The 12,203-nt window shown below is 51.5% G+C and overlaps 1 protein-coding gene across 6 annotated transcripts in view; it reads right to left on the bottom strand.

Moving 5' to 3' along the window:
- LOC143432620 (neo-calmodulin) overlaps positions 1 to 12,203 on the bottom strand; it is a 53,035-nt gene that overhangs the window by 15,032 nt on the left and 25,800 nt on the right. For 2 of the 6 annotated variants that reach the window (XM_076909381.1, XM_076909383.1), the window contains one exon: positions 3,057 to 3,098. The exons of 2 other annotated variants lie outside the window; for them this stretch is intronic. In XM_076909381.1, coding sequence (XP_076765496.1) covers positions 3,057 to 3,098 — 42 coding nt within the window. Of the gene's footprint in view, positions 1 to 3,056; positions 3,099 to 7,473; positions 7,595 to 12,203 lie in introns of those variants that run through there. 2 more of the 6 variants (XM_076909380.1, XM_076909382.1) reach the window with 2 other exon arrangements.

The raw sequence follows: 12,203 nt of genomic DNA, 5'->3' as shown, positions 1-12,203 counted from the left end.
CGCCGGTTCCGAACTCATGCGACATTAACAAATTGACCTACATATCGGAAAGCCCTTTCGAGGCTCTCGCTGATAGTTACTTGAAACCAGTGCGCTACCAACTGGAGAAATGATGGTACTCTGTAATCTATAAACCGTCCATTACGATGGACGACGTGCGGCGATGGCGAAGTTTCTCGAACCAGCAATTCGAACCGATCGATTTCGAGACGGGCAACGACAGAAGTGTCACCGTGAAATCGGCTGAAGCGAGCTGGAGAGGACTGAAGAGGGAGAGAGAGGGAGAGAGAGAGAGAGAGAGAGTTCAGCAGATCCAGGGAGAACGCGCAGGAACACCCTTCGCCACCCATCAGCTATGCTCCGGTTCCAGTCTTTGCCCTCTCGGCATCCTGCACCTTCTCCTTCTCTCTCTCTCTCTCCCTTTACTCAGGACTCCGTGGCTCCAGGCCTGACCCCCGGCCTCAGTCGCTTCACCCACTTAAGTTTTGTCCGAGTGTTTGCGAGCGAGACCCGGAAGCCGCTTTCGAAGGATCAATAATTGGGGCCGACACTGCAACCGTCCTTGAATTGCTATACACCCTAGGTGGACCTGCGTGCAAAAATACATCGTGGATTCGAAAGGACCATCGCGAACGCATCGACGGACGCGAAGGATTCCGATCGTTTCAAATGGCGGCGAACGTCGAGGTGGAGGAGTCTCGAGGCAGACGGTCGATTTGCTTCCTCTTAAAAGCGTCTCAAACGTTGAAACGCTTCAACGAGTTAACGACGATCGTCGAAGCGGTCTGAGAACGTACAAAATTCACCTGGTGCTCGCTTGAAACGCGTTTCTATTCCGTACGAGGAAGAGGACTGCGTTCCGCGCGGCAGCGAAAGGAAAGGTATAGTCCGCGAGGAGCAATTACAATAATTGCGACCTGGATCGTGTCGGTTTTTATACCCGCGGCATTGTTACGGGCTCTATTCTCGACGTATCGTACGAGTGTACCGTGCGGTTGCTCGTCGACGCGTACAATACGCCGCGAAAGTCCGAGCAACGACATCTGCTTCCTTTCTCCATATTTTTAGACAAGATTAACGCGCGAGCGATCGTCGATGCGTGAACGGAAGGGCAGTGGCGGCAGTCGATTAAGTCGTATCGATGGATCGACGCGTGTCGTCGAAAACGATGGATATCCGACACATCTTCGAGTGAAAAACGGCTCGTTGGGTGCAGGTGCCAATTCGCGGGTGGAAATGCAGGGGAAAGTGGAGCAACGTTGGAACCGCGCTCGACGGGTTCCACCGAAATGCGGTTAGAAATTGGGGAATATTCAGTGGGAACGTCGGGCTAATCCTTGGGAACATCGGTTGGCGAGGAGTTAGGATTTTCGATTAGCTTAACGCAATCAGCGACAACGGGAGGCCTGTAAATGTCGCGCGAGGGTGCGAAAAGGGTGACACGAGCGAATAAACAGATGGAGAATTCACCGGCCTTCGAACGTGTCACTGCACTTACGACGGAGCAGTTGGAAATGACTGGTTACGATTAATAATTAAAAAGTAACGGCCACTACAACATCGACGAGGAGAGTAGTGCAGCCGTGGTATCGATCGTCGTCCTCGACCCGAACCATCCTCAACCCGAACCTACAGCCTTCCCTGGGACGCTCGAACGACCCTCCGCCACGACGCTCCTATTGCTATCCGACGTCTACTCGTCGGAAGGGTGCTTCGAACCTGAGGAACTAACGTGCCATTCACCCGGACGATTCTTCTCTTAATTCGCGGCCTTTTTCGGTTAGCTTGTTCCCGCAAGAACCTCTTCGTTCGTGAAAATGGCTTCTGATTCAATACTACGCGTATATTTTCTGAGACGAAAGGGGCGCGTTGCATCCCTCCGATTCTGTGGACGATAGATAGGTCGATCGCGGGTGAACCGTGAAACAACCGAGATATATCGATAACGCCGCTAACAGGGTACGTCGTTGCCCTTTAAGCGACGTGCTCCAGCGAAGTAAACAGAAAACTTTCGATTAACAAGTAACCAGGTAACCGACGAGGATGCATTTCGCGTCGATTTGCAACCGCGCCACCACGCCCCGTGGCGTCGCTCGCATTGCAGTCCAGTGGCATCGAGATGAAACGCAACCACTGTCTAAATAATACCACGAAACGGCTCGTGGTTCGCGTAATTAATATGGAAAGCCGCAGAGGACTGCCGTAGGCGAATCGAACGATGACCAAAAGTCGGGGGAAGAGTAAATTACGAGGCGAGAGTGGTCTCGTTTCGAGCAGGACGAAAAACGGTGGGTGACGCGAGATTCTTACGCGCCACGAATTATTTAATTGCATCGCCAGCGAGAACAACACCTGCACTTTGCTCGTGGCGCAAGAGAAGTATAACGCGACGATGCATCGTCGTGTCCGTGAAATTCGACCGTGTATTCGCGGCCAATCGCACGGCACCCCTTTCTCGTGTACTTACGTTGCTCCTCTCGCAATGATCTCCGCGAACTGTGTCGGGAAGAGAAAGAAGGTGAGCGATAGAGAAAGATTACGACAGAAGGGGATGCACGTAGTAGAGCAGTCACCTAAGGTAAGACAGGCGGGTAAAAGACATGCAACTTCTACTGATTTCTGTGTCCGGGGTTGGAGTACCGTATGCGTGTGGTTGGCATGCTTCATTCACCATTCCTGCGTCTCTGTGTCTAGAGGAAGAACATGATCAACATGCATGTACCATACGCTGTCGTGTACTACCGTGGATAGAATCGTTCTTCTTCTCTCCTCCGAGTAACGAGACGGAACGGGTCTCGCGCCGTTCCGTCGAGATTGATCGCGACGACCTGGCGATTTTTACGGGTCGCGACACCGCGGCGAAACGCGAACAGAGTACGTGTCAGTGTCGATCGTTGTCGGGTACCGCGATTATTGGAACGCGCCGTGCTCTACGCATTCTACGCACGAGCAAGTTAGTGTCTAGATGGCTAAGTGTCTAGCTATGGTCCAGCTAAAATAGCTAGTATTACTAAATTTCTCAGCTATACGTGGATTATGTCATTTCTTGTATGTACCTGGCTCAGGCTTCTAAAGCTACTTGTACTGGCGCTGCGGGCCTGTAAACACAAGTACAGCACAGGTCACCAATCACCACACACTGCAGTTGGAAAAGTAGAAATAGAGACATGGTATAGAATATAGATAACATGGAACAGGGTGAACATTACATATAACACGGGCACGTAACAGTATCTATCGAGTAGTGGGTTGAGGGACCGGGTGAAATACAGAGAGCGTGTTTCTGTGGTAATCTGTGGAGTCGCAGGCAGTATAGTCGATCGTGTACTTGGAGTTTGATTAGTTGCGACACCTAGATAAAAGGGGGATGAAAACGTTGTTGTCACGGTTAGAATCGTTGGTCTGTATATAGCCAGCGGGGAAGGTCTTTCCGCGGTTTTACTAAAATTTGCTCGACGCGATGGAAACTCCGTATCGCGGACGAAGACGCTCCTCGCTGGCTAGGATGGTACTCGTCGTATCCGTGGGATACGGTATCGTGGGTTGTACAGCGTATTAACAGCAGTGCACACCGAACACACACAAGTACGACACAGCATAGCGTGAGTTTTCAGTGTTCGGCGGTTTCGAGGCCAGTATTCGTGTCCCTCGCGGCGACACGTGTAGTTGTTTGTTTCTTTGTACAATCAAAGCGTTTAGGAGGAAGCGAAGAGACAGTATCGCGTGGTAGAGTAGAAAGGAAGAGATCGTGTTTCGATTCGCCGCGAGATCGGTGCGCGCGGGACTTCCTCCGCGTGAATCTCGAGGAATCGCGCGCGTCTCCTCCCGCTAGTTTCCTCGTGGTTCTCGGGAACCAATTAGCTCGACGCGTGCTCGCGCGCGATCGAATCCAATTACGATGATTACACTCGTCGTCCCGTAGCCTCTTTCGCCACCAGTAATTCTCGATTAGACTGTACTTGCTCCGCGGCAATCGACGCGATCTACGATCGATACGTGGCGACGCGCACGCACCACCCGCGAAACCGGAACCGCCGCTTTAATCGAGACCGAACCAGAAGAAGAAAAAACAAACGTTTAGCCGTCCCAACTTACCCAATTACTCTAGGACTCGCCGTGTCGTTTTAATTAGGCCGCGGCTTCGTTTGACGAAGGTAACGAGGCGGCGCGCGCTGCGCTCGCGAGGCCCGTCGATTGCTTTCGCGATGGCAAACGATCCGCGGAATCGCGCGCCTCGTCAAACAGCGTCTCGTCGAACGAATTAATTAGAGATCGTCGGAATGCAATCACCGTACGCTATCCACCGTTACGAGAAAAAAGAAAAAAAGGGCTCTCGCGGCGCTCGTCCCTTCACACGCTTATTAATTTCCGTGGCTCGTCGTCAACCCGACCGCGTGGGCGGATGTGAAATGCATGGAACGAAACTCATCCCTGGATCCCAGCTAGATCCGTCGAGGTCTGCCGATCAAAGAGTAATTACTCGAATCTCTTTTCAAGTCGCTCGATCGAAAGTTTCGATGAAACGTTGCGCAGGTGCCAGATACCTTGCCTGGTAAAGAGCAGCCTAACTTGAACTCGGTGAATGTTACACGATTGTCAGTCGGTTCGTTTAGGCGGGATCGAACCGCTTTAATTAGCGGTGGCATGACGGGCGAAGTTTTTACGACAATTTTGCAGAATCACAAACGAGGTTTTACTCGATCGATTTTACGACGCGTTACCCTCGTGCTCGAACTTTGAAGACTGTTTATCGACGAAGATTTACGAAAAGCGCTTCGCTCGGAAACTGTGAATCTTAAACAAGCGGTGGAGCTAAAGATAATTCTGCGTTGTTTCAATCTTCCGCGAGCCAGTAAAACGATTTGTATTTCAATAGCGAAGATGCTTCGCGAACGTTTCGTCAGCCACGTCTTCAGCAGGAAAACGAAAGCCTTCGAAATTCATCGGGTACAATCTCGAGTCTTAAATAATTCAATTGAACGAATGTATTTTCACGCTCAATTATTTCCTCGTTACGTCGCGTGCGCGAGCGTAACGCGCTCGATGCCCTCGTACGTATTCCTCGTGCGATTAATCGGACCACGGTGGCGTGACGAGACCAGAGAGTTCGAAGCGAAACGCGCGCGATTAATCTCGCGGATAACGATATCGAACTGAGAGGCGCGATAGGTGAACGGAAACGTTCGTGGAGTTTTCAATCGCGAGCGTCGAAACGGTCATTGAAATCGGGATATTTCTCGCGGAACTACCGCACTTCCCGCTTCATTGCGACGTCCGGGGAAAGCTGACGCCGTTTGGAAAAATCTCGCCACTCGGTTTCTTGGCGAAACGTGCGAGCAATCGTCGAGAGAAATCTGCTCCGATCGCGAGTATATCGATCGAGCGTTTATCGAAATGTAAAACGCGAGTCGAGGAAAGCCTGACGCCATCGATTTCCAATGACGTTAATTCTAGAGCAGAACCTCCCTCCAGATCTTGTAATCCGAAGGGGGCATTTTCATACGGTACACTTCAATAGCACCGACGAAGGTAACGTTTTCATTGGTTGATCTCTTAATTATTCGCGACGAGGGGTCTCGAGAAACCCGTTTAATTGCTCGAACGTAGCGAGTAGAAAAAGCGTCGGCGATGTTTCAGGGGGCATGTGCGAGCTGTTCAAAAACCGTGGCCAGGCGAAGTCCATGGATCATTAAAATTCCAGTCAGCCGTAAACGCTCGCTAATTGGATGTTCGCCGTGGGAGTAGCGCGATGGACACGGTGAATATTTTCACGGCCAGGCTGCACGGCCGAAGTGAAAATTTGCAAAACAATTACGCGACTAGGGAGTAATTTAACTGTACGCGTTACGTTCGACACCGGCTACCGCGCGAATAGACGTATCACCCGTGACGTCGTTGAATAATTTCATCTTTAACGACGGTTCATTTCAGTCAGTCGGTTTACGAGCGGCTGGCACTTTATCTCCTGCCAACCGACGCGTCGAATCCTTCGAGCGAAGAAAAAAATAATGGCAACGCGCGTACGGAGTTTCGAGCAGTCGATATAACACGACCGACATCAAGTTACTGCAAGCAGAACGGCCTGGTTAACGTAAACGAGACGCGATAAAACTGTGTACACCGTCGCTGAAATCTGCTAGCCTGGTTTACACGGTTGTTGAACACTTTTCGAATTACCGTTTTCAAGAGGTTACGGTGTAATCCACCGAGAATCGCGTCCCGAATGTATCGCCGAGATATTTCCGTGGAACCAGGGGTAGCGTGGAATATTCCAGCTAGCGCCACGGTTCCGGTGAATTCGAATTCCTCTGCGAGCCGATAATTGCTTGGCAAGACGCGGCCAATCGCCGCGTAGACTCTTAATTAGCGGTGGAAGCAAAGGGAAAAAAAATTAAAAAAGAAAAAAAAACGATCGCATATATTCCGGTGAGAAGACATTTCGAGCAACGGGTTTGGCAAAGTTCGTCGGCCGCTGAAGGCGGATTTAATTTCCGTTCCACGGTGGGACACCATCTCGTACAGAACTTTCTTATCGTTCTTACGGTTGGCTCTGCCACCCTTGCTCAATGGTTACGATTGAACTTTGAACGATCAGTTGGAACCTGCCGTTCGACCGCGCCTTCGGGCCACCAACGATAACGTCCGCTAACCCTCGTCTTTATTCGCAATAATTTCTCCACCGAATAGAGAATGTACTCGAAGCCCCACGCTTTTTATCTCTTACTTTTTACGATAATCGTATCCGTGCAATTCGTATCCGGTATCGTTTAATCAAGGAAGCAACGACGAGTCCGCGAGCAAATGAGAAAGTACAAAGAGCATTATCGCATTAAACGGCGTCAAGTTTAGTAGCGAGCGTGCACCATTAGTATGCACCCTGCGCTTACGACCCTCTTGCCCCGCTTTGCAACCCTTTTCCGGTGTTCGTTCGGGTCAGGTGTCCGTGCTGCTACCAGCGCACCCTCTGCGTTCGTATTTACGTAATCGGCCGGTCGTGCGCGAGCCACGCCACCGACAAAATTCATGCGGACGCCTCGCGGCTCGGGGGTTTATCGCGTGCGTGAACCGATCCTTCGAGTGTCCGCGTTCGCCGTTTTTTTCTCCTTTTTTTTTTAGATAGCAAAATCGTGTCGTGACTCCTGGGTATCGTTCGAAATCGTTCGACTCGTTGTACTCCGCCTTGGATATTACGCGAGGGTAATGAAATCGAGCACGTGCCACACTTTCATAACGTCGCTCGCGATAGCGTTCCACGATAACGAGATACATCGACGTTATCGAGGTGTGCGGAATGAAAAATTCTGGGAAACGCGACGAAACGCGTTTACGCCGATCGGAATTACGATGGCCTTTCTTTTTTCCTTTCGAACGTATCGCGTAACGGCCGCCTAGCGACCATCCATCGGCAATAAATGAACGATGCACAAACTTGATTCGTAAAGGGAAAAGAATTAGTTTTCACCGCTGTGTTACCTTGCTCCTGTTTCGTGGCGCGAAATCCTCCTTGCTGGCCTTCCGTCGTTTATCCTTCAGGATCATTCTCGCCGCGGCGAACGCCATTCTGTCGACGCACTTTCTCTCCTCTCCTCGGCAACTTCGACTCGGACGAGGAACACCCTCGACGGTTGGTCGCGCACAATAAACCACAGCCGTACAGCACCGGCTGAATCGTAACGCGCGTACGATACTTACGAGTATTAAACGGCTAATCCGTTTTCTATTATTGCTTTTCGATCACACGGATTATTTTATTGCGAACGAGAATTTTTCACGTCTTCGATTCGACTCGATACGACGCACCTACGAATCCGTACGCTACGCGACGCTACGTTTGTACTATCAGACGTCTAGATGATTCATCTGCCCGATTTAATCATTTATCATTATTATTATTCCCTTTGCCTCCTATGTATCACTTGACTATAACTAATATTGACGTCGTCTCCTCTGGCCAGGCGCAGTTATCGTTTAATTCTCTTCCACGGATCTTGCCAGCTCCGATCGTTCTCGATCTATGATTCTCGCGCGGCCCAACCAGAAGCAGCGATCAGACGAGAGATCGCATGAACACTGTCGATTACGGTTTAACGAAGAGTCACAGCCTCGGATTGCCGCGGATTGACTACAGACTCGATCTCCACCGTCCAGCCGAGTTTTATCGTGAAATTGACGATGCTGCGGGGCAACGTCTGACGTCGCGTTTGGAATTTCTGTCGCCAGCCGATTCTCGTGAGTAGCTCGTGGTCGGGCGCTCGCGGAAGCTCGACGAGGACATTTGCCTGTCGCGATGTCACCGCGTTACTTCCGCCGGATCTCCTTCCGCTTTCTCTCGCCGCACGACCGTCCCCACCGATGAACGCGACGTATCTCCTCTCGGTTCTGTTCCTCCTTTCACCTGGCTTCCTCTTCTCGTTCGCCGAGCTATTGTGCTCCTTTAAACGACTACGTTCCAGGCGACACGAGCCGCAGCTGATGCGTCCTCATGGCTCGATCGATCGGTCGTTAGACGCCACAACTATGGCCATGGATCTAAAAAGAAACGGGTCCGTCCGGCGGTGTACTCGCGTCGAGCGTTCGCCGCGTCTCGATCGATCACCGTCGGACAACAATGTTTCCAGACGAAGAAACCAGGTGCATCGCGTCGCCGCCGCGAATAATTAAACACGCCCGCCCGTTTCGATCGCTGTATCACTCGCGGGTATTCTTGGTACGATCGCTGGTTTAAAATAATCGCGAGTTGTAGTCGAAAACGGGGGAAACTTTCGCTTCGATTTACTGCCAGCCACGGTTAAGGACCGCCGAAAACCAGCCCAACCCCGAACGTCCTCGCGGCTTCGTGGTTGTGTGCTTTAATCGACGGAAAAACGACGCTGTGCAACTTCTGGGCGAAGTGGCCTCTGAAGAGGAGTCGACGAGCCCACGGCGAGGCGGACGAGAGACGTTGTTGGAAACGCGTTTGTGTCTGCCCTGAATCGCGGAACTTTTCTAATTAAATCTGCTCGCCTAACGCCTCGATAGATTTCGCGGAGGGACGCGAGAAAAAAATCGACGAGAGCTCCGACGGAACCCTTTCACGCCGCGCCCGTTTCGCGTTTCACGCGGAAATTAGAAATTCGAGGAAACTTAGCGGCAGCCTCTCGACGCACAAGCGCCGTGTCTTTCAGAGGTTTCCGCTTCGAGGAACGAGCGAAGAGAAAAAACGCGAGGAACGGTTCAGACCGCGGTTTAGGTATCGTTCCCCACGGGTTCTAAAATGATTTTATTTGCACGCGAATAACGCGAATACCGCCACTGTACGTTACTCCGACTGGAATGTATTCCCCTGACACGTGTCCCCTTCGCCCCTCGATCGCTACAACCCCGGCTGCAACGTACCCGAGGCACAGGCACTAAATTTAAATCGCCTCGCCACGCAATTAAATAGACGTAACACGGGAAAATTCGCGTCCCCCTCTAACGAGACGAAAATCCCGCTGTAAGCTCGCCTCTCTCGTGCGGAACGTGCCACGGAAAATGGAGCGAGTTTAAATTGATGCAACGGACCGTGTTATTCGCGCGTAAAGCGAAGGGCCCAACCCAGAACACCGATGAATCGTTCCACAGCGAGGATCTCGAGCTCGATAACGTTTCAGTTTAACCGCGCGGGAGTTAAACGCGAAAGTAACGCGTCTTATACCGTGTCGAAGGGGAACGCGCGGTATTATACGGTTGCGCGATGATACGTCAGCCAACCGAGGGGCTAAAATTGAATGGCGCTCGGACTACAAACCGGGTAAGCGCGACGTAGTCTTTTACGATTGGAACGAGATCGTATAGCGCGGCACGGTGAGCGTAAAAGCGCCGTTAAAAATGCTATCCACCCGAGTGTTGTTACAGGTTGCTTTTCGAGGCGTGGCCACGTACGTACGTCTCGATCTACGGAATCGATCCCGCATACGAGAACAGCCGCAACGCTCGTTTAATTCGCAGTCGCGGTTATTCGGTCCCCGTGTAACGGTTAAATAAATTATACCCTTTATCGATTGGCCCATTATAATCTGGAATCAGACATGCGAGAGCCTATTTCCGTGAATCGTATCTGATCCGAGTTTCCATCACGGATGACGTATCGACGCGATTTCTCACTCGACTATTCGGCACCGTTCTTTTTCTTTTCTTTTTTTTCTCACATTTTATTTCGAGCGCGCGTCCATTGTTACGTCCCCTTATTAAGCAAGCGGGAGAAAGAAAAAGATTCGATTTCCCTCGGCGGTAGATGGTAACGATAGCTCGAACGAGGGGGTAATAACGTCGATAAGAGTAGCCCATTCAAACTCCGATGAGATTTCTCGAGGACCAGTTTCACTGAAAAATTGCAATTTCTGGCTGACCAGAGCTAACAACCTCCGGTGGCACAGGGGTGGTTCAGAGCGGACGATTTTAATCGAATGCGTATCGAACCGAACCAGAATCATTTTCCTATCGACATTAAAACACCGAATCACGTTCAGCTGCCTTCCGTTTCGCGCAAAAAATTGATCGTGCCGCAACAACGCTCGCTTCCGATCCATTGCCGATTTCTTCGCCCCTGAATCGCGTTTCGAGTCGCTGCGAAAAAAAAATCTGGATCGTCGAACCGATACGATAAACGCGGTCGACCAGCCGCGAAATCGAATCGTCGATAACGAACTCTCGCAGCAACGATTCTGAGGGGATTTCCAGAGGTCGCGCGGGTCCCGAGGAGTCCCGTGGCTGCATCGATGGAAACTTTGTCCGCTTCAAGGAAGCGACACGATCCGCGGGGGAAGATTAATCTAACGTTTGGCCTAGTTCGCGAAAAATGAAACAACAATAGGTATACATCCCTGGTGAAATACGACAGTTCGATATTGTTCGAGGGGACGCCGATAAACGCGCGATCAGCGTCCTGTTACGTTCGAGCCTAAATGCATCGATTTGTCGTTGGAAAAGTTTCGACAGTGAAAAGGAGCGAGTTAGCACAGGACGCGACGCGGCTGAATGCGCTTCTAACGAGAGCGTACCCCGTCTGGGCTAGACGGGTCGCGTGTACAATTAGTTGTTACTCCCGTCACGATTCGCTCGTTTCAGGGCTCCGCGTTCCGCCCCGTCGCTCTGGCGGAATCTTAAAACTCGATTAAACGAGCCCCGACGTAATGGTACTGGAGCAAGAAGCGGAACGCGTTAGCGTCAGCTTTGGATGACGATCCTGTGCGCTCTGAATCGCGCGTCGCGCGATATTTGGGAAGCCAGGAACCGAACGGTCGTAGTCAGACATCGAAGTCCCGGATCGGAAGGGTGTGGCATCGGATGGACGATAGCTAACGAACGTTGCGACGTCGATGCGCTGTCCTCCGTCCATTATCCTGTAAATCGACAAGTGGAAGCCTATCGACGCGAAAAGAGAAGCGGGCGCAACGTTCAGAGAAGTGCTCGCGTATGTGACGAGAGCGTCCATGTACGCTCGGCGATGTAACGACACGTGTGTACGAACGTCGCTGGTATGCAGAGAAACGGAGTCAGTGGGCTATCGATGGCGAGGCTCGTTGTTCAGGTTAACAGCTCTCGGTCACGCACGAGCGAACGGATCGCGCTATATCGTGCCTAATACAAGGTCCACCCTGTCCTTCCTTTTAACTCCCTTCATCATTCCAGATTTCTGCGTGGCTCGACGGCCACGCCGTGTCCCTGGCTTCGATCCGCGACCTGCTCTCACCGGGCACTAGCGTTCGCCAGTTCGCTGAAAATCTTTCGCGTCGATGATCCCCGGTTTTATCCAGAAGCGAATCTCCGCGTATCTTTCGCTGGAAAGTCACTTGACGCGAGCGTTTCATCCGATCCGTTTTCCCAGGAATCAGGAACGCCGGATGGATTCCCGGTACTTGATCCGCAGCGAGCGCTCTTCCGTTTCGCCGTACCGGCTCGAGTTCCAAGTAGTATAAGCCAGCGTTAATCGTACATCTCAGCTAGAGCGTGACTGCGAACAATGGATGACTGCGAACGGCGTGGATGCACATCGAAACGGTTGTTTATCACAAAATGTACACGTAGACGAGGAGCAGCTTTCATAAACCTGGCGTTCCGTGTCGCGACAGGGAGTATCCGAGCGGAGCTCGAGGGCATGGATGATAGAAGCGACTACCTGGAGTTCATTAGAGTGTCGCGTAATGGGTGGGTTCGACTAGTCGTTCCTGAATCACGACGGC

Source organism: Xylocopa sonorina, chromosome 1, assembly GCF_050948175.1.
Source record: "Xylocopa sonorina isolate GNS202 chromosome 1, iyXylSono1_principal, whole genome shotgun sequence".
In the NCBI taxonomy this organism is placed as follows: Eukaryota; Metazoa; Arthropoda; class Insecta; order Hymenoptera; family Apidae; genus Xylocopa; species Xylocopa sonorina.
The sequence above is the reverse complement of the archived record's forward strand: the minus strand, read 5'-3'. Positions and strand labels throughout refer to the sequence as shown.